A 23,740-nucleotide genomic window follows, 5' to 3' on the forward strand; every position below is an offset into this window, starting at 1 on the left:
ACTCCCGAGATTCTCTGGTTTCCGTTTTGTAAACACCGTGCACGCTTGATGATATAACCAAGCTGATATAACCTTACCTTTTACCACCAACCTAATCTTACTCGCACAGATCAACACAGGTAAGCAAGCAAACGAGGTAATGTCGCAACTGCATAAGCATTCGTTTAAGACACATGCGGTACAGACAGCAGTTAATACAAAAATGCATGCAGTAGCCTAAAACGGACTTTTGATGTTATGCGATTTTGTAACTGAAGCTCTCGTAATGAGCTGCATGCTACTACTACTACTACTAACGCTAGCACAACTGCACTGTCGATAAAGTTACGGTAAACGGTGTTTCCTACCAAATAAATTGCCAAATGAAAATACTTCCCCCGCATTGCATTTTAGGAAATTAGTTCATTGCACACGTTATCCATGGTAATCTTGAGATCGAATCCATGCCAGTTGCCATGCATTGGTTGCGGAAATAATGGTCTCTTCTATTTTTTTACCCCAGTCAACCAAGATTGGAAGTCAAGCCATTTATTTTAGAGTATACATGTCGTAGCAGTTGGCCACCTATTCTTTACTCTGCTATGATGTCCCTAGGCCTAATGCAAGTATTTTGTTAACAAGCGTGCTGTACACCCTTCCAAAGGGTAAGAGCAAGGGTCTTGAGCTAATTGTCACCACAGTCGGACTAAGAAAGCAACATTTATGAAATTAAAGATAAAATCCAGCAAAGTTTTCACAGATCACCAGTTGAAAATCCCTAGGCCTAGGGCATCAGACAATTCTTTTACACAAACTCGCGTCACATGCGTACGTCACCGCCCATTTGGAGGTGCAAACAATCGGATTTTTGGTCCTTACTATTATATCTCAGTGGAAATGCAGCGTTTGTTTGCACCTCCAAAAGCATGGCGTACCTGGTTACCTCCCAAAAACGCCCTTAAACGTCCACAAATACTGTATGTATGTGTGAAAGAAAGCATTGTTCAATACAGATGGACACTCCCTTATTCCCCACACAATGCACATATGTGGTTAACTTAATTGAAACCCTAACTGTGTCTGTAGTTCAGGGTGCACCATGCCAGAGGGTCCGGAGCTGCACCTGGCCAGCCTGTTTGTGAACAGGGTGTGTAATGGCGTTGTGTTCACCGGCGCCGTGGAGAAATCCGAGGTCAGCAAAAGCCCTGACGTGCCCTTCACCTGCGATGCGTACCGAGTAAGCGCCACCTCTAGAGGCAAGGAGGTGCGCCTTACCCTCACGCCCATCAAGACCAACAGCGACGACAAGCCGCCCAAAAGGGCTGGGGCCAAGGCAGAGCAAAACCAGGAGCCCATGGACGTCGTGATCCGCTTCGGGATGTCTGGATTCTTCCGTTTCACTCCTGAGAACGAGCTCCCAAAGCATGCCCATCTCCGGTTCTACACGTGCGAGGAACCTCGCCGGGTGCTGAGCTTTGTGGATACACGCAGATTTGGAAGCTGGCAACCGAACGGCACCTGGCAACCCGACCGGGGTCCATGTATCATGTTTGAGTATGAGAGCTTCAGGTGAGCCCTAGAATGCACAACCAGCACATGGCTCACACCCTCATTCAGAGTGGCTTGCCATACTAGTAGTATTATTAAGTTGTCCAGCATCATGATTACTAGTGTTACAGTAAACCTCATAAGCAGACCTGTGTACATCATGAGTTAGACTAGGGCCTATTACGATACAATGTCATCATGCAGGGAAAACGTTTTATCCAACCTTGCGGACAAGGCCTTCGACAGACCCATTTGTGAAGTGATGCTGAACCAGAAGTACTTCAGTGGAATCGGCAACTATCTCCGAGCAGAGATACTTTACAGGTGACGTGCAATCAAAGATGTTTCCCCTCCCTTACTGGGAGACATTACTCAGACAGTTCATCCCCCTTAACCTGATACTTATCTACCTGCAAAGTTGTGTGTAAAGTTTCGGAACTATTATGTTAATTACGGTTGCCTAAGTTAAATTCTGTAGTATCATACTTGTCTGTCACTTAACTACCGCCTTGTTTGACCATTATAGTCTTTATGTCATATCGTGCAATCTTAATAGTCATAGTGCATGGTGGTTCATGGGCCTCTCTTTGAAGTGATGTTCAGTAAAAGTCTTTGTTCTTGCTGAACCGAAACAAAGTCTTATTGTTTGCCTTTCCTCCACCCGTCTGGCATTAGACTGAACATCCCACCGTTCACAAAGGCAAGGAATGTTCTGGAAGCTCTCAAGTCACAGAAGGAGGATGATGAAAAGACGGCGGTCAAGGGGGAGGTAGAGAGAGAGGATATTAATGTCATACATTACTCACTAAGCTCTGTCTCCCAGGCATCCTCCGTGACCGCTCTGTTTCCTTTCCTCCACAGTTGGAAGCCAGGTCGGGGAAGAAGGGAGTGACCGACAGTGCTCCTGACCTTCAGACAGACGGTGATCCTGACCTTCTCAGTCTGTGTCACACCGTTCCCCTGGAAGTTGTGAAAATGGGTAAAGTGTTGCTATCCTCATTACATCATTACATTCAAAGTGACGCACACGTGACGTACAGTGCAGACAACGTGACTGAGCCCCCTTGTTAGTTTGAGAACAGAGGGGCACTCACAGAGGAGTTGATGTTCCCTACTTGTGTAGTCATGTTCATCACACATGCATAGAGTATTGCACTGTTTTTTAACAGTTGTTGTCTTGCTCTGTGTTTTGCAGGAGGTAAAGGCTATGATCCGGAGAAGGCCGATTATTCGGCCTTTAAAGCCTGGCTGCAGTGTTACTATGTAGACGGCATGCAGTCCATAAGAGACCATAATGGCAGAACCATGTGGTTCACGGTAGGTTCTGAGACAACCAAATTGCTCATGGTCTTTGGAAAGTTTTGGACACCCATTTACAAACAAAAACATCATACACATAGCGAAAGCAGTTTGTCTTTCTCTCTCAATACGAGACTAAGACAAGATGACTATTAACATACTGTTGTTCTTTTCAGGGAGATCCTGGCCCCTTGGCTCCAAAAGGTAAACACCTCTATTCAGGCCATGACCAGCAGGAAATTGGTTCATATACCGGTAATTATATTCACAGGCAGTAAAATGTATTGTCTTTTCTGCCCAAAAATAACAGTTACAAAATCCCCTAAAGCCAAGAAGCGGTTGAAGAAAGAGGACCACGACTACACAGACACAAAAAAGGTAAAAGGGGGACTTTGAGTTCTAAACAAAAGTCCTGTGTGTGTGTACACATTTTACCTTCACTTCCTCTGTTCTTATACAGGGAGCCAAAAAGAAACACACTGAGACCAGCACAAAAGAGAGCAAAGTGTCAAAGGCAGCGAACGGCACAAAGACACCCACGGTGCAGAAAAGGGTTTCTCGGAGACGGAGCATTACGAAGGCGCCCAAAAGTACGCAGGAGGAGCAAGTCAATCACTCCAAAGAAAATGCCAAACCGAAAGGGCGCAGAAAGAGCAGCACAAGCGGTAACAGCCAAAACTAAATCAATGTGTACACCACCCAAAAGAAAGGGCTTAGATAGATCAAATAATGCACATTTTAAATTAATGAATTATTTTCAGTGCAGTTTGGTTCAATTGAATGTCTGAATTCAAATGCCTGAATTAAACGAAATGTGTGCTATTGACAATGAACACCCAAGGAACTGTACAGAACCATCGGTCTGAACTCCTGTAACAACAAAGGCGATAATGATATTTTATGCATGTTATAGTTCCAAATGATTTAGTTGATTATTAATATGAGGTGGGACCCTCTTTCAGTGGCTCAGAGCCAGGCTAGCAGAGCCAAGAGGACCAGGGGCTCCAAGAGCACCCCAGAGGAGCCAAGCACTCCCCAGATCAATAACACAGGAATGAGGAGGAGGAAGAGCAGCTCAGCTACTGGTGAGCAACGCACACACACACACACTGACCCAACCACTTACTGTTATTTGTACACCACTCCCCTCAGCAGTGCACGTCATCTCTCATATACACACACACACACACACACACTCAGGAGTGCACTTTCCTACAGGCAGATTCACACACTGTTATTTTATGCACAAGTACACACACACACACACACACACTGTTATTTTATGTACAAGTGCTCAGACATGCACATTACTCATGTCTCCCACTCATACACACAGATCCACTCATTCTCTCTCCCAGTCACACGCACACACATATTTACACTTACACTAAACAATCTCCCTACAATATACATACACTGACGCACACACAGGCCTTTCAGATGAAATCTGAGCCATTAGACTCTGGTCAGTTTATGTGCAGTCAGATAAAGATTGTTTATTATAATGTGATCATGTCTGAAGTCCTATCCTGTGTGTGTGTGTGTGTGTGTGTGTGTGTGTGTGTGTGTTTCAGAACCACAGAGGAGAGGCTGTAGAGCAACCAGGGGGAGTGTGAGACAGAGCACCTGACAACACAAGAGTAAGAGAGACGAGGGGACCAGATCAACTCCACACACACACACACACACACATTCCCCACACCTCTGTCTTTTTACTTGATTTTTAAACTGGGAAACGGGTTTTGCTACTGGGAAAGGAAAAATGAATGTCACTTCTGTTTGTTTTTACGGTATTTTTTTTGCTTGTAACAATTTTTGATTGTAAAAGAAAAATAAATATGTACTTAACACTGAATATCTGAAACGGAGTCTCAAGGTTTGATTTAAGCTGTGAAAATAAGTGCACTCCAAGTTAAATAACAATATTCTAATTTATTTCACAGTTGCATCCAAAGAAGCATACAGTATATCCATTACAAAAGTGCACTTTATTGTACAAAACTATTTTCACAAACACAGCCAATCATGATGGGCACATGAGAGCTTAACACGTTAATTAGGAGGAAGTTAAATGAGATGGTGTGCTGGACAGCAGGAATAGAAGAGAGAGAGGAGAGAGAGAGAGAGTAGCGTTCACTAAAGGGAGAGAGGGAGAGAGAGAGAGTAGCGTTCACTAAAGGAGAGAGAGAGAGAGAGAGAGAGAGAGTAGCATTCACTGAAGGATCAGCAGGAGGGACCGGATCTGGAAAGGACCGAATTCCAGAGATATTCCGGATGGCATAATGGCCACTCTGTGCTTAGGGTCAGTCCGCTCCAGAAGATCACAGCTAGGAAGAGAACACGAAGGTGACTGATCTTTTATTGGAGAATCACATGGACTTCACATAGTCATACAATCCTAACAGATATAATGAATGAAGTCAATGTACTTAACTTATATGTATCAGTGTACCGGTAGTTATTGAACCCCTTAACCTTGAATCTTCTCAAATATGTTAGTCAAATGGTTGTTATTCACATCTATTCCCATGTATTATACTACTGTAGGTCACATGATCAGTGGACACTTACAGGGTGCTTGCTCGTTGCCCAAACAGAAATTCCTGACGTTTCTGTACAACCTCTACTTTTTGTTTCATAAAATCAAGTTCTTGTCTGTTGGGATATTGAAGGGAGAAGCTGAAGCATACTTACTGCCAAGCCTCACGCAGGGCTAGGGAGGTGGACAGAGTCACAGAGCCACTGCCCCCATGCGCCTCATACAGCCGGACAATCAAGCCGTTCTTTTGGGTCTCCGCCTGACAGGGAAGGGAAGGTCAGATTATGGTGTGTGTGTGTGTAAAAAACGTTTGACTGGACAGGGTCACAGACATCCTCCCAGGTCCGATACCACCTGTGTCTGTGTGTGTGTGTGTGTGTGTGTGTGTTTGTCTGTGTGGGGTTTGCTGAATAAGGTCACATCCATAAGGGATATTTTGCTTCCTGGGATGGTACCTGTTTGATGGTTTCAAGGATGACCCCATCACCACTGACTGAGAATGCGCTCCAGGGTTGAAGGTCAGAAGCTTTTGGCACCAGCACAAGGGGAGAGTTGAGGTTATAGGCGCACTGAATGACGGATGCTTCCTGAAAACACCCTGCAGAACAGATAGAAGCAGACAGATTTGCACTTTTCGACTCACAATTTCCATACACATGCATCATAACTTATATGCCACATTCCTTTTTATGTTTTTCTGCTGAGAGTGCACAGCTGAAATGCACATTTGCACAAAGACCTACCCATGTGAGGCATGAGTGCGTATGTGAACGTGTGACTGCCCATGTCAGCGTGGAGATCCGGAGCTTTGGGCGCTCGGAGTCTGAGAGAAGAAGAAAGAAGATCACTTTTACTTGCTATGGAACTCAGTCAGCCGTGTGTTTATGCACTGATGATGTGTCAACGCCAACACTCACAAGGACAGGGTGAGCGTGTTCTGGTCACAGGAGTAGCCGTATTTGCAGTCGTTCAGCACAGCGACTCCAAAGCCATGCTCTGACAAGTCAGCCCATTTGTGGCCCCACACCTGGGGAGGGGGAACATATTTTCACGTTACTCTGATCCACATGTATCGGAGTTACTGACTCCAAAGCAACTAAAATAGGAGAGAGTCTTATTGCATATTTGCATATGCAATACATACATAATCCATACACAGGGTTCCCAGGGGTCATGGCATTTCTGGAATATCATGGAATTTTGGAAAGTCTATTCCAGACATGGAAAATCAGGGAATTTTATCATTTGTGGGGCAAAGTCATGGAATATCACGGAATTTTGTTGTAGCAGTTTAAAATTTACTTGACAAAATACATTAATACAAATATTTCCACACAGAACTGGTGCTATATGGTTATTAGCTTTCCTGCTTGCTTGAGTAGCCAAACTTTTTTATTCAATGCCCATTTATTAATTTCCCGCTATAAAAAAGTAAAAGTAAAACGCTACACAGCTGCTATGAAATCATCGGTCATTATATTGTACCATTCATTATATAGTAAGTCATGGAGATTTAGTTTTTTTGTCAGGGAAGTCATAGAATTTTACATTTGACTTGAACCCTGATACAGTACATACTTATTACTCTAGAAGAATGTGTACAAATTCAGACAGTCAAATCCTGCCAGTAATTACTACCACAAACAGGTGGTTGCATAGCCCTGTCTGTCCAGCCAATCATTAAGTTAACCATTGCCTATGTGTCAAAGCCAGACTGCATGTCTCGAAGGGAGTGGTCAATCTCTCAGTCTGATCAGGCTTTCAGCGGACAGTGGGGCCTGACCCCCAGTACCTCAAAGCGGGCCCAGTCCCACGAGGTGTTCCTGTGGGTGGGCCTTTGCAGGTGGCCAAACTGGATCTCATAGGTGGCGTTGGGGCTGCGCACCCGCACTGGGAATTCCACTTTGAGAAACTTATGGCTCTCTGCCCACTCCACCTACCACAGGACCAAAACATATGAAGTACAGCTTAAAGAACACAAACACATAAATACAAACAGGTATTCATTTCAAAATCACACACAGGACAATATGTTAAAAGCTTTTTGCTAGTGGTTCGGTTAGGGGCCTTCACACAATCTCTGATATCTCAAGCCATATGCATATCTCTGTACCTAAGCAACCCACTTCCACTGCTCTCTACTATAATAAACAGATCACATCTCATAATGAGACAGCAAAGGATTCATATATGCACAAGCATGTCCAAGTATCCAGCCTACAATAACCTGTCTAGAACTCTGAATACCTGTATGGTAAGTCATTTAGTATTTGCCTATATGATCTTCTCAGACACTGTCTCATGCATTGTAGCTGCTCTAGACAGGGAGTCTTTGAGCTCGGTGTCTTACCTGAGTGCTGAACTTGAGGTAGGGGCATTCAGCATCCAGTATGACCTCCTGAGTGATGGAGCTGCGGTCGCTGACCCTCACAGAGAAGGAGACGCTGCCTCGCAGACCCCCTGAGCTCAACACTGCGGCCGGCTTAACCACGTCCACCACTGGCCTCCTGCACAACACAATAATCAGCCAGTCATATTAAGGACACAAGAAGATGGAGTCCGTAGTTCAAGGCATGTTTCCTTACATAACACACTTAACACAGTCGTGGTAAACTGAGATGATAGAAGAACAGAACAATTAGAGATTTCAAAAGGGCAAAGTGCATTAAATCAGTTAAACCAACATAGAGAAAATTGAAATCAGAAAATAAAATGAGAAATTATTTCAAAAGATGCTTTAAAAAGGTGCATTATGTGCCAACCACACAGATGCTGAGACTAGGTTACGTTTAGGGTTTTATTTCTTTAAGTAATCAAGGATCTTTGGTCATACTCTCAGCCAGCACGGAACACGGAATGTGCTGGGGGAAATACGGACAGCAGCAGCAGGGAACAAATCACTGACTTTGATTGCAATATGGTTCTTTGATATATTCTGGGTCCCTGCAATAGAAATGGTACTGACAGTAGTTTTGAGAACATGCCGGGACCCAGTAGACCCATGACATCTATTCCTGTACTGATTAGTAATAAGAGTCAAGGGCATCGAGCTTACAGGGTAAACCAGTCAAATCTCCTACCTGTCAGCAACAAAATTCCCCTGCGGATCATATTACCCCAACACTTACAGTAAAACTAGCACTTCTGAATATCAGATATCTTTAAAAAAAAAATTTTAAGTATATTTTTTGGCCTTTTTATGCCTTTAATGATAGTGAAAGTGGAGAGTGACAGGAAGCGAATGGGAGAGAGAGCACGGGTGGGATCCGGAAAGGACCACGGGCCGGGAATCGAACCCGGTCGCCGGGCGTGATGCTGCAGGTGCCCCAGCCAGTTAATACAGCTGGGGCCAAATATGGGGCCAAATTTTTTATCAGATATCTTTAACTGAGACATGGTTAGATCAAGCAAACAGTGCTACTACCCTCATTCGCCTTGTTCACCCGTTGGTCTCTCCGATAATGTTCTAAACTGGTTTCAAACCTACATTACTGGCAGAGATTTTTATGTTAGTCTAGGAGATCATGTATCTGTAAACATGACTTGCCTTTCAGTGTGGCCCAAGGGGAGCAGTCTAGGTCTTTTGCTTTTTTCCCTATATATGCTTCCTTTAGGAAAAATCATAAGTCAGCATAATATAAACTTCCACAACTATGCAGGTGATACACAATTATATATTTCTGTGGAGCCAACTAACCCAGATGGCCTTTGCTCCCTTATCATATGCTTTGCCTCCATTAATCAGTGGATGAGCAACAATGTTTTAAAGTTAAATGACAAAACAGAGGTTCACTTGGTTGGACCAAAATCAAAGCGAAACACCGTTCTTAGTAATCTTGGGAAAAGTTAAGAAGCCTAGGTGTTATCTTAGATTCAGAGTTAAGCTTCAAACCCCATATCAGTAAAGTTACCCAGACAGCTTATTTCCACCTGAGAAACATTGCCAAAGTGCGGCCCTTTTTAACTCAACACGATGCAGAAAAACGAATCCATGCCTTTATCACTAGTAGACTAGATAGACTACTGCAATGCACTTTTTACTTATACAGAACTCTGCTGCTGGACTTAGCTGGACTTGTGTTAGCTGAACTACACTGGCTCCCAGTTTCCTATAGAATTGATTTTTGGTTCTGTTAATTACTTACACAGCTTTAAATGGCATAGCACCTTCATATATCTCTGAGCTTTTAACATCTTATCAACCACAAAGGAACCTTAGGTCTTCCAATGCTAATCTTTTAACTGTGCCCAAAGTGCTCCACAAGCAAAGTGGAGAATGTGCTTTTATCTATTATGCACCGAAGCTATGGAACACCCTGCCTCTACATCAAACAGGCACATTCTGAACCTAATCTTGAAAAAATACCTGAAAACATACCTATATATGAGAGCTTTTAGTTAACTCATTTTATGTTGAAGCCTATTTCTTCACATTATTTTACATTCAACTGCTGCTATTTACAGGTCTTCCTATTTCAGTGCACTGGTCTTACTATATGTGTTGTAGCTATCTCCTTACCATCCTGTGAATTCTCATCTTTACTCAATTCTTTTACTTAATTAGATGTTTTGCTGTTGATTGGTGACCTCGAGAAACAGAGATCTATGTGAAGAATCGTCGGAATTCTCTTTTCAAATCACTGGGAGTGAATGCCTTTCTATTTTCAGAGTATTCCTTTGTATTCCTTTTTCCTTTGTTTGAAACGTGTGTGTTAATAGCAAGTTTCTTTCCCACGTGTCGGCTAAATCTGGCTGCCAAGATGTGGAGAAATACTTATCCAGTACAGAACCGCATCAGACATTGATATTTGGGTAAGGAAGAGAGACGTGTGTGTGTGTGTGTGTGTGTGTGTGTGTGTGTGTGTGTGTGTGTGTCCGTCCTACAGGTATTCGATACAAAGATACCTACAGAAAAATGACACATGCGTCCAGTTTAATTTTTTCCAGTATGAGAAAAGTTATAGGGAACAACCATAGACATATGAGCAGGGCATGTGTATAATCAATGACAGTCTCAAATGAGAGTATGTTAGTCACTTCACCACAGGCCAGCTAAATCTAAATGACATCAGACAATGATATTTTACTGAGAGAGTGAGAGAGAGTATGTCTGTGTCTGTGTGTGTGTGTGTGTGTGTGTCTGCGTCTCTCGCACCTGGTCTGGAGGTGGTAGTCCATCACATCCCAGGCATCCCAGTACAGAGGCACATCATCAAACACCACAAATTGGTTTCCGAGGCAACCGTCAGCAATAGCTTCCCTGAAATGGGCGTTAGATGAGACTATAATTCAAAGCGGTTGAGTGGAGTGGGCAGTAAAGTTAACTGTCTGAGTGGGCACACTCTTAAAACGAATATGTTAGAAACAACACAAACTGTGTTGTCCCTATCTGGACATAGAGATGTGTTAAAAAAAAACAACAACAGAAAATGTGTTATTTTCAACACATTCATTTTAAGAGTGCACTTTGTGTTATTTTCAACACATTCATTTTAGAGTGCACTTTGTGTGACAAGCAGACACATTCTAGCAGAGCGTGAGCTTCACTCACCTATTTGTGTTCAGAAGACTCAGAGAAAGCAAACCGCCCTTCTGGTCCAGAACAGCACGCAAAATACCATTCTCCATCAGAACTGTACCGTCAGCCTAAAACCAAACAGAGATTGAGCCTGTGTGTGTGTGTGTGTGCATATGTGTGTGTGTGTGTGACTGACAGTTTTTGTTTTAGTTAACCGTTTTCAGGATGCTTACCTGTGCTGTAACCGTTACTGGACAACTAGGCTTGGCAAACTCCTGAACTGCAGCCAAGCCCACACTGGGCACTTTAACTAGAGCTGTAGAGAGAAGAATAAGCCAAAGATGTGAAGAGGCAGAATTCATTCATGTTGAGCAAATTTGAGCGAAATGCATTTCCTTATAAAGCAATATATACTTAATTTACATAATAAAATATGTTCAATAATATTTATGAAGAGGCCTGATAGCACTCATGAATCATGAAATCTATATTTTACACAGCACCTAGCTTTGATGGCGTGGTGTTTTCTGTCAGGGGCACAACCTCAGTGCGCTCCCAAGCCAACGTGTTCAACACTGCGGTACAGGCACCTGCCCGGTCACCCGAAATCAGGGCCCCACAGGCCTCCTGCAGCAGCCTGGAACCAGTAGAGTGGACCTCTGAAGAAAACACAATTCCCCAAAGCACATAAAATCACATTATGAACACACACACACAAAATAAGACAAAAACAAATGTCTGCTGACCACTATTGTTCAATATGCTTCAAATATCACAGCATTAATGTCATATTGATGTTTTAAACAGTTAATTAATAATGCTTGTGTGTTGCTCTACACATGTTCTACATAATTTATGGGAAGGAAAAGCTCTCCCACAGAAATTAAAGGGAATACTTCTCTGAATAGTAGTTTATTAAAACTAAATACTGGTAATACACACAGGAAGACTCTGCCGGGTCAACAAAGATGCAATCTTACCCTTGTAATATTCAAGAGCATCATCTACCACCATCTCTGTGCAACTGCCAGGAAGCACGTCATGGAACTGGTTGAGAAGGAGCAGCCTATGTGGTCATCAAAAGAGAAATCGTTGCTTAAGGGACCTAAATGTATCTATGGTTATGGTTAAGGTTCTTAGTTATGGTTATGGTTAGAGTTATGGTTATAGTATTTGGCAGACACTTTTGTCCAAATAACAAAAATACTAGTCATAATAATTTTAACAGAATAATAAAAGTCATTTGTGCCATTTAGTAGATTCAGTAGAGTATGTATTCTCTAAGGCAGTGTTTCTCAAAGTGTGGTCCGCGAGCAGACGTGGTAAAAAACAATATAGATGAGTTGTTTGCCATATTGAACCAACTTCCAAACAGTTCTGCAACACTGCCTATGTAAGCTATGCCAATTTAAATCATATGAATCCTCTAAAACAATAAGCAAGGTGCAAAGACAATTAGCAAGGTGGTTCAGTGAGTAGGCCTATTGTGTCTATTATTAGCTAGGTGTCCATGAGTTTTTTTTTACTGGTTAAGTGGTCCTTGGTCTGAAAAAGTTTGAGAAACACTGCTCTAAGGGCACATTCACACTAGACAGTTTGCCAGGACCCAAGTTCGTTTGGACTGATGGTTTGGTGATTTTTGCTAATGTGAACGCAGTCTACCGAAGTCTACTCCGCTGGAGAACAGTGGTCTGGGGGACGGTTTGTTAGAACTCTGTTGCAGTTCGAATGCTATCTGTTCCAAAATCAGGAAATATAGGAAATATAGAAAATTATGATGTTGCCAAGCGATAATGGCAAATAGACGGTAGTGTTTATGACATAAACAGGCTCAGGACCGCAAACAAAAATGTAATGTGAACAGAGACCAGCTAGGTCAGGGCTAGGGGGGAATAATCACACTCAGGTACGGTCCAGTTAAACGGACCCCAGTGTGAAGGCAACTTAAGTGTATATGTAAATGTAAATCAGGTTTATAGGCCAAGTATACTTGCGTATACAAGGAATTTGGTCTCTACATTTATCCCATCCGTGAATTAGTGAACACACAGAGCACACAGTGAATACACAATGAGGTGAAGCACACACTAACCCGGGGCAGTGAGCTGCCTTGCTACAGTGGCGCTCAGGGAGCAGTAAGGTAAGTTAGGTGCCTTGCTCAAGGCCGTGGATGTGGACATGGGAGAGCAGTGCTCAATCACTTCCCCCGCCCACATTTTTCCTACTGGTCAGGGATCGAACCGGCAATCCTTCGGTTACAAGCCTGAAGCCCTATACAGTGCTGCAGTGGCTCAGGAGGTAGAGGAGTCGTCCAACAACGGAAAGGTTGCCGGTTTGAGCCCTATCGAAGTGTCCTTGAGTAAGACACTTAACCCCTGTGCTCCCGATAAGCAGGTGGCTCCATCACGCCATCGGTGTGTGTGTGTGTGTGTGTGTGTGTGTGTGTGTGAATGGGTGAATGTGAGGCATGACACTGTAAAGCGCTTTGGGTGCTCGAAGGAGTCGATAAGAGCGCTATATAAATGTAGTCCATTTACCATTGACCATATGCTGGACAAACCTCTACACCAGGGCTCTCCAACCTTTTTGGGAATGAGGGCTACCTGAAGGACCCAATTCATATGGAGGGCTACTCATTTGAAACAAACAGACTCACCCCTTTTTGTGAGGTTAATCCTCCAAAATAATATGTGATTTTTATATTTAAATGATCAATATTACCGGTATGTACAGTATAGGACGAACACGGAATGGCCACAGAACTTTGCTTCCATTGGATACACCAGAAGAGCGAGCTTTTTTTTCTTTTACTGTCTATGAATGAATGGGAAAAGGATTTAGAGCCAAAGGCTAAAATTTAATCCAGCTACAATTTTTAAGGTATCACCAATATCAAGGTAATGTTATAGATGTTTGGCTACATCCATTCTTAAAATGGTTCTGGTCTACAATAAAATATCTATCAAAAACTTGGAGGAGGTTTTTGAAAGTGCGTTGCGTTGTAGGCGCCTCAAAGGACATGCTCTACACAATGGACAAGGTCACGGAAATAGAAAGGCAATAACACTGGGCACTGTACAATTGAAGAGGTCCCATAACAGACAAACTGAGGTCCTATAACTGCCACAGGAAACTGCCTTTATAAATAGACACAGAGTTTGTCCCAGTGCGAGGTTACCTCCAGATCTCCTGTAGTTTGGCTGTGGGGTAGGAGAAGGCCTTATTGTGACACATGGCCAGAGAGCTGGCCACCTCAACATCATGGAGCAGAGCCTCACTCTGGCGGTTACCCTGCTTGATCTGCCAACACAAATCACAACACACAATCACATCTGTAATCTACAAGTGCAGGCAGAACACACTATCACACATATAATAATAAAAGCATGTATAATACAGACACAAAATCACAGATACACATAAAATGGCAAACTCAGACATAACACAACGTTGCAATAAAAATCTACAATTGCAGATGAAGACAGTGTACAGGAGCTTTCTTTGGTGACCCTGTGGTCCTTCTCCGACGCACCCGTCCCAAGGAGGTGTGCAAAAGCACTCAACTTTCTCAGTTTACTGGAAGTTAACTGAGAACATTTGCATGCACAAACGGTCTGGGGTGGTAGTTCTCTGTAAACAATCAAAAGTAAACAAAAGAAAACACAAGGAAGTAAAAGGACTCTGGTGATGCAGTGGGACTACCTCACTCTACTTAAAACTAAAAAAGGCGCTTGGGTCGATACTGTTACTTTGGATAAAAGCTTCCGCTAAATTAATAATTATCAATAATGTTGGGATAATGCTAAATTAATAATTATCAATAGTGTTGGGATAATGGCCAGTGGATAGTGAGGATATTACCTCACTCTCAAAGTTACTTCCATGAAAGGCTATTCTGTTGTTTAACTGGAACAGAGAAAAACTTTGATGACAATAGAAATGCTTAGATTACGCATGTCAAACAATCACTTCCGATTCTGAGTCAAAGCTCACATCACTTCCACAGCTTGATTCAGAGTAAGCCATACTGGGAACTGCGGGAAGTGGGCCCCACCTTTGCCTGGGTGGTGTAGGTGCCGTTGTGCAGTTCCAGGAAGAGCTCTCCGGTCCACGTACATAGGAGTCCTGAGTCAGACCGTATTGCTGAGAAGAGGCCGTCTGGGCTAGACATCTGAACCCTGGTAAAGGAGAGCCCGAGAGGGACAGCTGGGGATGACAGGTTCATGTGGGCTCACTAAAGCCCACCCACTATATACACCTACTTTACATCAAAGCATCATCTTTTTTTATGGGCCGTAGAGAGAGTGAGACGAAGCGTGAGGCGAGCGGGGGAGATGGCGCGGTACCAGGAAATGACCTTGGTCAGACTCATGGGCACGCAGACCCAAAATATGGTACGGATGCTGTAACCAGTTGCGCCACAGCGCAAGTTGAAGAACGCATACTGTTGCTCCATACTCTTCCTAGCTTTTATAAGTACATCTGTAAGACATACAGTATGTTGTTCAAATTAATTTCATAAAAACAAAGCGGCAACAGTTACTTGAGAGTTCATACTACTGTACACTTTTGAGCATGCAACCTTCTCTATGCTGCCATCCTCACGTCATTGTCCTTAGCTTCCACATTAAAACAGATAAATCAGAAGGTGACCTAGCATTTGGATTTCCTGAGCCTTCCACTGCCCCCTCTTCACATACACACTCACACATGCATGCACACACACACTCTCACACACACACATTCTATCAAAAAATTGCCAAAACAAAACAACTGAGCAATTAAACTCATGATAACATTTATGATAACAGTAATCTGTACAACTCTGGCAATGTACATGCTGTCAGGGCAGGACACATAAAACGCTCTGAATGAGGCCCAAACCCAGCAGCATGTGGTCAGTGTGTGTGTCAGTGTGGTCAACTCAGCTGTGTAAACCATGGGCAGTGTGTACAAAATAAAGGGGATTTTGCTCAGATCCTGTCCCCTGCTGCCATTCTCCCAGCCTAGCTTATACAGTCCTGTCCGGTTCCAGCAAACACCTCTGGAGGAGTCTTTCGTCATGTCCCGTCAAGCCGCAGTAGTGACTGGACTGAGCAAACAATACAGTGTGGTTCTGGCCAAACAATGTTCCCTCTCTTTTACAGCCTCCTGTCTAGACTGGGTTGAGTAAGCTGTGGGTACTAAATGAGCTTTAGGAGGGGTGTGTGTGACGGTGTGGATCTGTCCATAGCAGTGTCTATATGTGTGATAGAGGACATTCTAAAACACTTAACATGAAAAAGTTTAAACGTGGCTTAATGTCCCCAAACACTGACTGACCAATCATTACCAAATTTATCTCAGAGATGACTTGTCATAAACACTTTAACCTGTCAAAAAGTCAGAAAATATGTCGGGAATGAAGAAGAAGGTAGGCTACACTTTTGGGGCGAGGAAGAAAGAACAGTGATCAACGATCCCCAAATTTCTCTCACACCTGTCAAAAAATCAAAACCAAACTCCTATGAGTATGAATTTAACATTTAACTTATTTAACATTTACTGTTTCCTATGGATGCCTATAATTCGTACATTTTTAACAGCAACTTGGTCTTTATGGTTTTGATTTTTTCACAGTGGTGAATGTCTATGACAAGAGATGTCTGATAGAAATGTGGGGATATTTGATTGTTGTTTTGGGATGTTAAATCACAACATTAGATAACGTTATAATGGAGCGGTGGTAGTGTACTGGTTAAGCAGATGGGCCATCATGCAGTGGCCTGAAAAGCTGTGGGTTGGAGAGGTCCGAGAGAAATTTGATGATGAGTGGTCACTGCTTGGGATCATTAAGCCATTCCGTGTGTGTTTTTATATGCATTTGTCTGAGTGTGTGCCTGAGTGCATGCATTATGTGTGTGGCTGGCAGAGAACTGACTTGGGCAGTCCATCTGTGTCTCGTACACGTTCCAATCTGTCCAGCATAAGTTGGGTTGGACCGCCCCCTCCGTCTCCAAAACCAAACAGCGCTGCACTGTGATTGGCTCTCCCTTTGTCCTTGTTGTTCTTCAACGTGTTCACCAGCTAGGAAACAGAGGAGGGACACAGAATGAGTGCAGTGGGTGCAATGACCACAGTGCCCAATAGATGGCGATGTAAGACAGCATAAGTGAATTGGTAGCAGACTCACATCCTCCACCTTGCCCTTCATCTCATAGGAGTTCCCAGGTGGGAAGTGAGTGAGAACCTGTGAGCCATCTATACCCTCCCAGAAGAAGGTGTTGTGCTGGAGGCAAAAATTAGAAAAGAAGAGCAAAAAATAAAAGAAAGAAAGAAAGAAAGATGAGTACAGGCATAAAGAAGAAACAGGGGTAAATATGCACAGGAAAAGAAACAAGAGTAAATATGCACAGGAAGAGAGAGATAATTGCAGAATATTAATACCTCAATGATGGGCCAAATTTATTACGATTAGAACAAATGAAATATCATCCCTGATCTCTGCCACCACTTCAGTATGTTTGCTCCCCTGCTTTTGTAAAATGTCTGACATCACTACTACATTTCATTACAATATACACATAGTTTCCAAATGTAATGGTAGCTAGCCAGTACTGTGCATTGAGTACATCTCACAAACCGACGTGCAAGCAACAGTATCTATGGGTTTAAGTCTCACAATAGTATAATACACAACGCAGGACCAGGGTAGGAATTTCACGGCGGCCACGACGGCGTTGCCGTGAGGCCCCTTTGAAAATCAGGTTTACAGGCCACGGTGGCCTTGGTGCCCCCTTCTTTCAATATTCTGCTTTGCGTCCTACTAATAGCGATTTTTTTTTAGCCTGTGGCCTGTCAAAATAATCTTAGCATTCACAGCGCAAATTAATTTAGTCATTTACGCAGTGGAGAAAGTGGCAGCGCAAGAAAGAAAGTGCGTCCAAATTCACCCATTCTCAGTTGAACTACTCGCGAAGTAGCCTATTCATCACACAGACATCACACGAAAGAGCTTTTTCTCAGCTTTTAAACGATGTTAGCCGATAATTGCTGTGTTGAACGGTTCGCTAGAAAAGTAAATAATATAATTCAATTTAATCATACATTCTACTGAAGGTTTTGCGTCCCATGATCTCCATACCCATTCATCTCGGTGTAATAGGCTACTTTACGAACCCTTCTTTTAACACATGACAACCCATATATCAGAATAAACAGGAGACCTTACCTAACACAAAGGTGTAAAGCAATCCCCTGTACAGTTAGCCGTTCCAGAGTAATCCAGTTTTGAATTTGCAGTAAAGTTCGACATACATGAATGTCTCTAAATTTGGGCTTTAAGTTTTACAATGTGTTTAAATTGTTCCACATGATTTCATAACGGGCCAAATACAAAATAAATGTTACAAATATCGCCTATATATTGATAAATCAGAGGACAGCTGACTAAGAGTTTGTAAAAGTAGCCTTAATGATCACAAAATGCTAAGCATGCATCTAGGCTATTTGAGTTTCTTAAAGCTGAGCTGTGCTTAAATTGTTCAATACATGATTTCATAACAGGCCACATATAAAATAAATGTTATATATAGCCTAGATATCTGTAAATATTAGATAGTCAGATGATTTACAGTTTAGCAGTTACATATGTAATATGTCATGTTTTCATTTCATGTTTTTGTAATGTTTCATACAGTGATGCAGGTCTACTGCAGTGAATAGGCTAAATACAACTTTGATCATTTTTATAGCCTACTACTAATAGTTAACTTTGGCCTTGGTGCCCTGACATGTGGCCTTTGTGCCCCCCACCAAATATGCCCAACTGAAGGCCAAGTGGCCTTGCCCCCAGAATGGTGAAATTCCAAGCCTGCAGGTAACATTTGCAACAGAATGACTGTAAAACAGTGAGAAGCATCAAGGGCAATGCACCAGGCTGTCCACCCACCAGCCAACTCTCTATCCCAGCAAGTGGAGGTGAATCTTACAGGAAAGGTGTTGACCAGGTTCCAGCTGAGCTTCTGCGTCAGGAAACGGGTGATCCCAGAGCCCTGCATCATCTGGGGCAGCTGGGCGGAGTAGCCAAACGTGTCCGGTAACCAGAACTGCAGTTATAAACACATGCAGCCACACACACAGACCAGAGATCAGTCACTATTCAAGACATGACACACCAGCCTTTAAACAACAATAACCAGAAAGCGTCGGCAGGAGCTCTTTTTATCCCCATCTATAAATGTTTCTTGGTTGCGTTAACAAGAGCTTGCGGGTGGAAATCCCCATACCTCTTTGCAGTAGTTTCCAAATTCTGCCTTAAAGAAGTTCTGGCCTTCCAGAAACTGTCTGACCATGGATTCACCAGATGGCAAGTTCCCATCCTGACACACAATAAAAGGGAAAACAATCACACTACTCTTTATACATTGTGACTATTCAAAACCACACACACAATTACACATTTGAGATACTCCAGAGTAGAGGGTGCATTATATATATGTATGAAAAAGGAAGCTAAAGCGCCTCGTAAAACACCACTCCCTCTGTGTATATCTGTATGTGTTCTCCAGGATCTCATAAAGCAGCTCTTACCATCTCGACCCACGTTCCGCCCACTGGGATAAACTGGCCCTTTTGAACAAAGCTCTTGATCTGGGAGTACAGGCCTGGATACCACTCCTTCACCCAATGAAACTGCTGAGCCTGGAAACAGACATAAACACACACACAAATTAATTTGCATTAATTGGCATTAATACAAATGTAATTTAATTTAATTTAAACTGTTTACCCTCTTCCGCCATACACACACACACACACACACACATAATTTGCATTAATTGACTAATTGACAATGATGCACTTGAACTCCCTCTTCAACAATCCACACACACACACACACACACACACATGTCACACAGACAATAGTTTAGGTTTGTTTAAGGTATTGTGGTCTCATTAGATTTCAGCCATGTCTGTGGATCACATGCGTTGTAGGAGAACTAGTGTTCTCTCTACCTGGGAACAGGTGAAGGTAAAGTCAGGGTTCTTCTCCATCAGGCGAATCACAGTGACCCAGCTGCGACCACACTTCCTGATGGTCTCCTCATAGGGCCATAGCCAAGCTGAAGGAACAAGCAGAGGTCTCTAATGCAACTGCCATGCAGCTTTTACATACAACAGAACAACAGCACTACTGCACTGTCACCCATTATTTTAAATGGCTTGCACCGTACAGTAACATTAGGTAAAGCGCAGCGCAAGCACATAGCTTAGCCACGAGCAGGCTAGGGCTCTTGCACACTCCGTTGAACTTTGACCACATTGCATGGTGGCTACTACTATTTCGGACTAAACCCAGTGGTCATCAGAGGCCAATACTGCTTTGCATCTAGAAGGGCCTTCAGAATAATCATTTATCAACAGTGCACCAGAGGGGGCAAGCAGTGAGATCTGCTGTAAACGGATCACAGTGATCATGTATCTACCAACAGCATCTACCGGCATCAACCTTCCCAAATACCAGGAGACACCTTAAGCGCATGTCACTCTGAAGTATGACTACGTTTCACTCTGAAGTATGACTACGTTTGCTGCCTCTTACTCCTCAGGGCCTCTGGAATGATGTTGCGATGATGAATAGTGATAGAAAACCTAAGCAAATTACTTGAATGTATCATGCCGCAGTTTCCTCTAGGCCTGCATATGTGTGCATGGTGTGTACATGTGTGTGTGTGTGTGTGTGTGTGTGTGAGTTTGTTTGTGTGTGTGTGTGTGCCCCTGGGCTTTGTCACCTGAATCGATGTGGCAGTGGCCCATGGCATGGACGATGTGCTGACTCTCCCCGTTTCTCTGCTTAAAGAATTTCTGGGCCAGGTTCCGGGATGCAGAAAAAGTGCTGGGATTGGCTGGATCGCAGAGATTGACCATCTCATTGGCTGTGAACAAAGCCTGGAACCCTCGCTGATCCCCCTCACCAAGCAACTAAGTGAGATAAATTAGGACCAATGAGAACCTTCCCATAAGACCTCTGAAATCGAACACGCTTCCTGTGGCCTCATTTGCTCCTCACAGCCCTACCTTAACAATGTCCACCAGCATCTCAAAGTCAGTCAGGAGCTCCCTGACATCGCGGTTGAACACAACTAGCTCTGCCTTCTGCAAAGAGAACTTCCTGTTGGGGTCTGGAGCAGCGATCATGGACCCCTGACCAGCCCCAAAGAGACCATTGCAGGCCAGCTCCACGTAGAGAGTGATGCTGTAGAAACAGACAAAGGTGTAAGACTACAGTATAAAAACCACAAAACTCTTCTGTTAACTCAGAATCCATTTATGTTTAATGGCCTCTTATTAGTATTGCTTGTAACAGTAACATGTGTATGGTATAGCTTGTGAATACAGACACATTATTGATGATGCAGCAAACCTGTGGGGCTCATTGTCCTGGAGACACTCGGACAGTATGTAGGATGTCTTCTCCCCCTCTTTTGTCAGTCCCTGCAAGAACAAAACCAGAACGCTTCTGCGATGTTTGAAAGTGCATCAGTCAAACTACAACAGGTAGGGATAGCCCAGCGGTGTAGTCTACATGATACGCAGGACTACGCAGTTCAGCCACTTCAAAAGCATCACCATCTCAGTATACCAACTTAAAATAGGCAAGGATAGGTATTAAGTAACATTTGGGATTGATCACAGTAGCCTATACCCACTACAGCTAACTAGACTACCAGTACATCACAGTAGGCCCTATACCCACTACAGCTAACTAGACTACACCACTGGGATAGCCTACTTTACAAACAAATTCTCTGATTTCTACTATGGACAGAACTATGCTATGCGACTGCAGAAAAGGACAGAGAAAGTTATCAGCTGTGCATTAGTTGTGTATCCATCCTTTCCTGTCTGATCTCACCTGAACTGGCTCTCCATCCCTCCAGACCATAGCCTCTCCATCGCTCTCCCACCTGAGGTGCACTTCCTTCCCTCTCCATGAGTCGGGGATCTTCAGAGACACCTTGAACCAGCATGTCCACCACCTGTCAAAAAGGGATGTCTTATCTAAAGGAACGTAGGCCTACAATCTATAGGAAATAGGAATACATTCCAAGAACGCTAGTTAAGCTACTATCACTACAGTCTACTTACGTGGGTCCAAAGCTGTCTCCAACAGTATGTGCTTGGAAGGTTTGTTTGATAGCCTCTGAGAAGGGAATGCGCTTTGAAGACAGGAAGGCAGAGAGAGACTCTAGCGGATAGGTGTCTCCGTAAAGCCTATCAAAAACAAAAGAGCAGCCAATGCAACGAAAATCCTGATATCAGAGTGCAGTAGTAAACTACTACAAATCAGTTGTAACCTAGGCTAAAGAACTCTCCACCATTAGTGAAATCAGGCTAAGTAAGGCTAAGTAAGTTAGAATATCACACACAACACACCGAATTTAAATCACAATTTGTATCATGTAGGCCCACTTGCACAAGGCTGTGGCTTAACCACTTCATAACGTTGAAGTTACTATGATTGACATGATACCTTCCTCCAAGATTGCAGTCCGTGAAATAAATGTCAGATATGAACTTTTCTGCGCGCTCAAGGAGCGTCCTCCGATTCTTTAGCACGGGTTGATGATACATGGTAAGTGAATTCCTGCAAAGCTAAATATTCGATCAGTTCATGAAGCAAAACAACATGAATGGACCCAATTAAAGTCCAAAAGACACTCCATTCACGTGCACCCGGAAGTACAATACACAATGATTTTCTGCTTGTCAGGTCTACAGATGTCGCTGTTGTACAGTACAAGTCAGAGCCGTATATATCTCGGCTCTGGTACAAGTTGTAAACTACTTGTTTTATTAGGTGACTGTTTTCTATTATGTTTCATGTTATTGGAAACTTGTTGTATTTTCCCAGTTACGTTGTTCTAGAAATCAAAATGTGTATTTTTACAGACACACGATGGACAAATCATTGTGACTTAGCCTATAGGCTACCTCCTGGAATGACTGTCCAGACCAGAGCTCATCAAAATTTACAGAGATAGCAAACTGTGCATCTGACTGTGCAAAGTATAGCTTTCCCTGCAGTCAACAGGGCTCAACCCTATATTCATTCATCGTTCAAATTACATCCTATAGGATTCCTGTGTGTTATAGGACCTATGACAACCAGTGTTATATTTTAGGTCCTTATAGCCATTAACATGTAGGCCTAAACGATGTTAGACAACACAAACAGACTACATGCCATTCTGTGGCTTAGTCAGTTTTAGATCTCCCACAGGCTCCATCTGTGACTGATATGCATTAGTGTTTGGCAGTACAGAAAATATCGCTTCTCTCCAGCTCAAAGTTCATGTCACCAATTATCTTTGAAAATGTCATAAAAACGTTTTATTGTATTATGAAATTGATGTGTCAATGTGTTTCGTGTGACACAAAAACTTTCCCAAGTACCCTACCCACCTATCTAGACATTAGACGTGTGCAAAGCACATTGGTGTAATATAATATTTTGTCATTAGTACCTCTACACAAAATATTCTTTGTCCTTTCCACGCCAAAATGAGAACTGTTTGTAGGCCCAACTGTTTCCTATTCACTCTATTATTATTGTGCACTGGTGCTATATGCTCAGGGTCAGCCAATCAGAGAGGTTCTGGAACATGTTGGGTCAGTGTAGATTTTGAGATATAGGCAAATAGAGATTGAAATTTTTGTGTCTGTACTAGTTGATCACATTTTAATGAATGCCACAAAGGTCGTCAAGGGAGCTGAGTTTAATCAAGCAGAAGAAAATTGGCTTGAGGTGTATGTGTGTGTGTGTGTGTGTGTGTGTGTGGGTGGGTCAAAGTCAAAGTCAAAGTCAGCTTTAT

General features: G+C 43.0%; 2 protein-coding genes across 2 annotated transcripts; one reads left to right on the plus strand and one right to left on the minus strand.

Moving 5' to 3' along the window:
• The first annotated feature begins 37 nt into the window (after positions 1–37).
• On the plus strand, positions 38–4,690 carry neil1 (nei-like DNA glycosylase 1). Its single transcript, XM_048257294.1, has 11 exons — positions 38–119; positions 1,066–1,548; positions 1,732–1,851; positions 2,203–2,296; positions 2,389–2,506; positions 2,723–2,844; positions 3,003–3,030; positions 3,137–3,204; positions 3,287–3,491; positions 3,789–3,911; positions 4,401–4,690. Exons 2-11 carry the CDS (start codon positions 1,079–1,081, stop codon positions 4,454–4,456), a joined length of 1,404 nt encoding a protein of 467 aa, XP_048113251.1. The 5' UTR covers positions 38–119; positions 1,066–1,078; the 3' UTR covers positions 4,457–4,690.
• Positions 4,691–4,795: 105 nt separating this feature from the next.
• man2c1 (mannosidase, alpha, class 2C, member 1) lies at positions 4,796–22,624 on the minus strand. Its single transcript, XM_048257916.1, has 26 exons — positions 22,399–22,624; positions 22,014–22,139; positions 21,781–21,904; positions 21,289–21,359; positions 20,943–21,120; positions 20,657–20,846; positions 19,881–19,987; positions 19,455–19,565; positions 19,151–19,243; positions 18,854–18,970; positions 17,056–17,151; positions 16,804–16,949; positions 14,938–15,061; positions 14,062–14,183; positions 11,864–11,949; positions 11,387–11,542; positions 11,117–11,199; positions 10,917–11,011; positions 10,521–10,625; positions 7,716–7,872; positions 7,158–7,301; positions 6,283–6,392; positions 6,109–6,188; positions 5,821–5,963; positions 5,521–5,624; positions 4,796–5,153 (listed from the first exon to the last, which is right to left on the minus strand). Exons 1-26 carry the CDS (start codon positions 22,497–22,499, stop codon positions 5,039–5,041), a joined length of 3,084 nt encoding a protein of 1,027 aa, XP_048113873.1. The 5' UTR covers positions 22,500–22,624; the 3' UTR covers positions 4,796–5,038.
• Between the last annotated feature and the right edge of the window lie 1,116 nt (positions 22,625–23,740).

The sequence above is a fragment of the Alosa alosa genome, chromosome 11, assembly GCF_017589495.1.
Source record: "Alosa alosa isolate M-15738 ecotype Scorff River chromosome 11, AALO_Geno_1.1, whole genome shotgun sequence".
Taxonomy (NCBI): Eukaryota; Metazoa; Chordata; class Actinopteri; order Clupeiformes; family Clupeidae; genus Alosa; species Alosa alosa.

Excerpts from the sequence above, each read along its gene's own strand:
- neil1 (XM_048257294.1), top strand. The coding sequence starts at position 1,079 with ATGCCAGAGGGTCCGGAGCTGCACCTGGCCAGCCTGTTTGTGAACAGG. Across the intron at positions 2,845-3,002 it reads GCAGAACCATGTGGTTCACG|GGAGATCCTGGCCCCTTGGC; the intron begins GTAGGTTCTGAG and ends TGTTCTTTTCAG. Across the intron at positions 3,912-4,400 it reads GAAGAGCAGCTCAGCTACTG|AACCACAGAGGAGAGGCTGT; the intron begins GTGAGCAACGCA and ends TGTGTGTTTCAG.
- man2c1 (XM_048257916.1), bottom strand. The coding sequence starts at position 22,499 with ATGTATCATCAACCCGTGCTAAAGAATCGGAGGACGCTCCTTGAGCGC. Across the intron at positions 19,566-19,880 it reads TTACCTTCACCTGTTCCCAG|GCTCAGCAGTTTCATTGGGT; the intron begins GTAGAGAGAACA and ends GTCTGTTTCCAG. Across the intron at positions 11,200-11,386 it reads CACCACGCCATCAAAGCTAG|CTCTAGTTAAAGTGCCCAGT; the intron begins GTGCTGTGTAAA and ends TTCTCTCTACAG.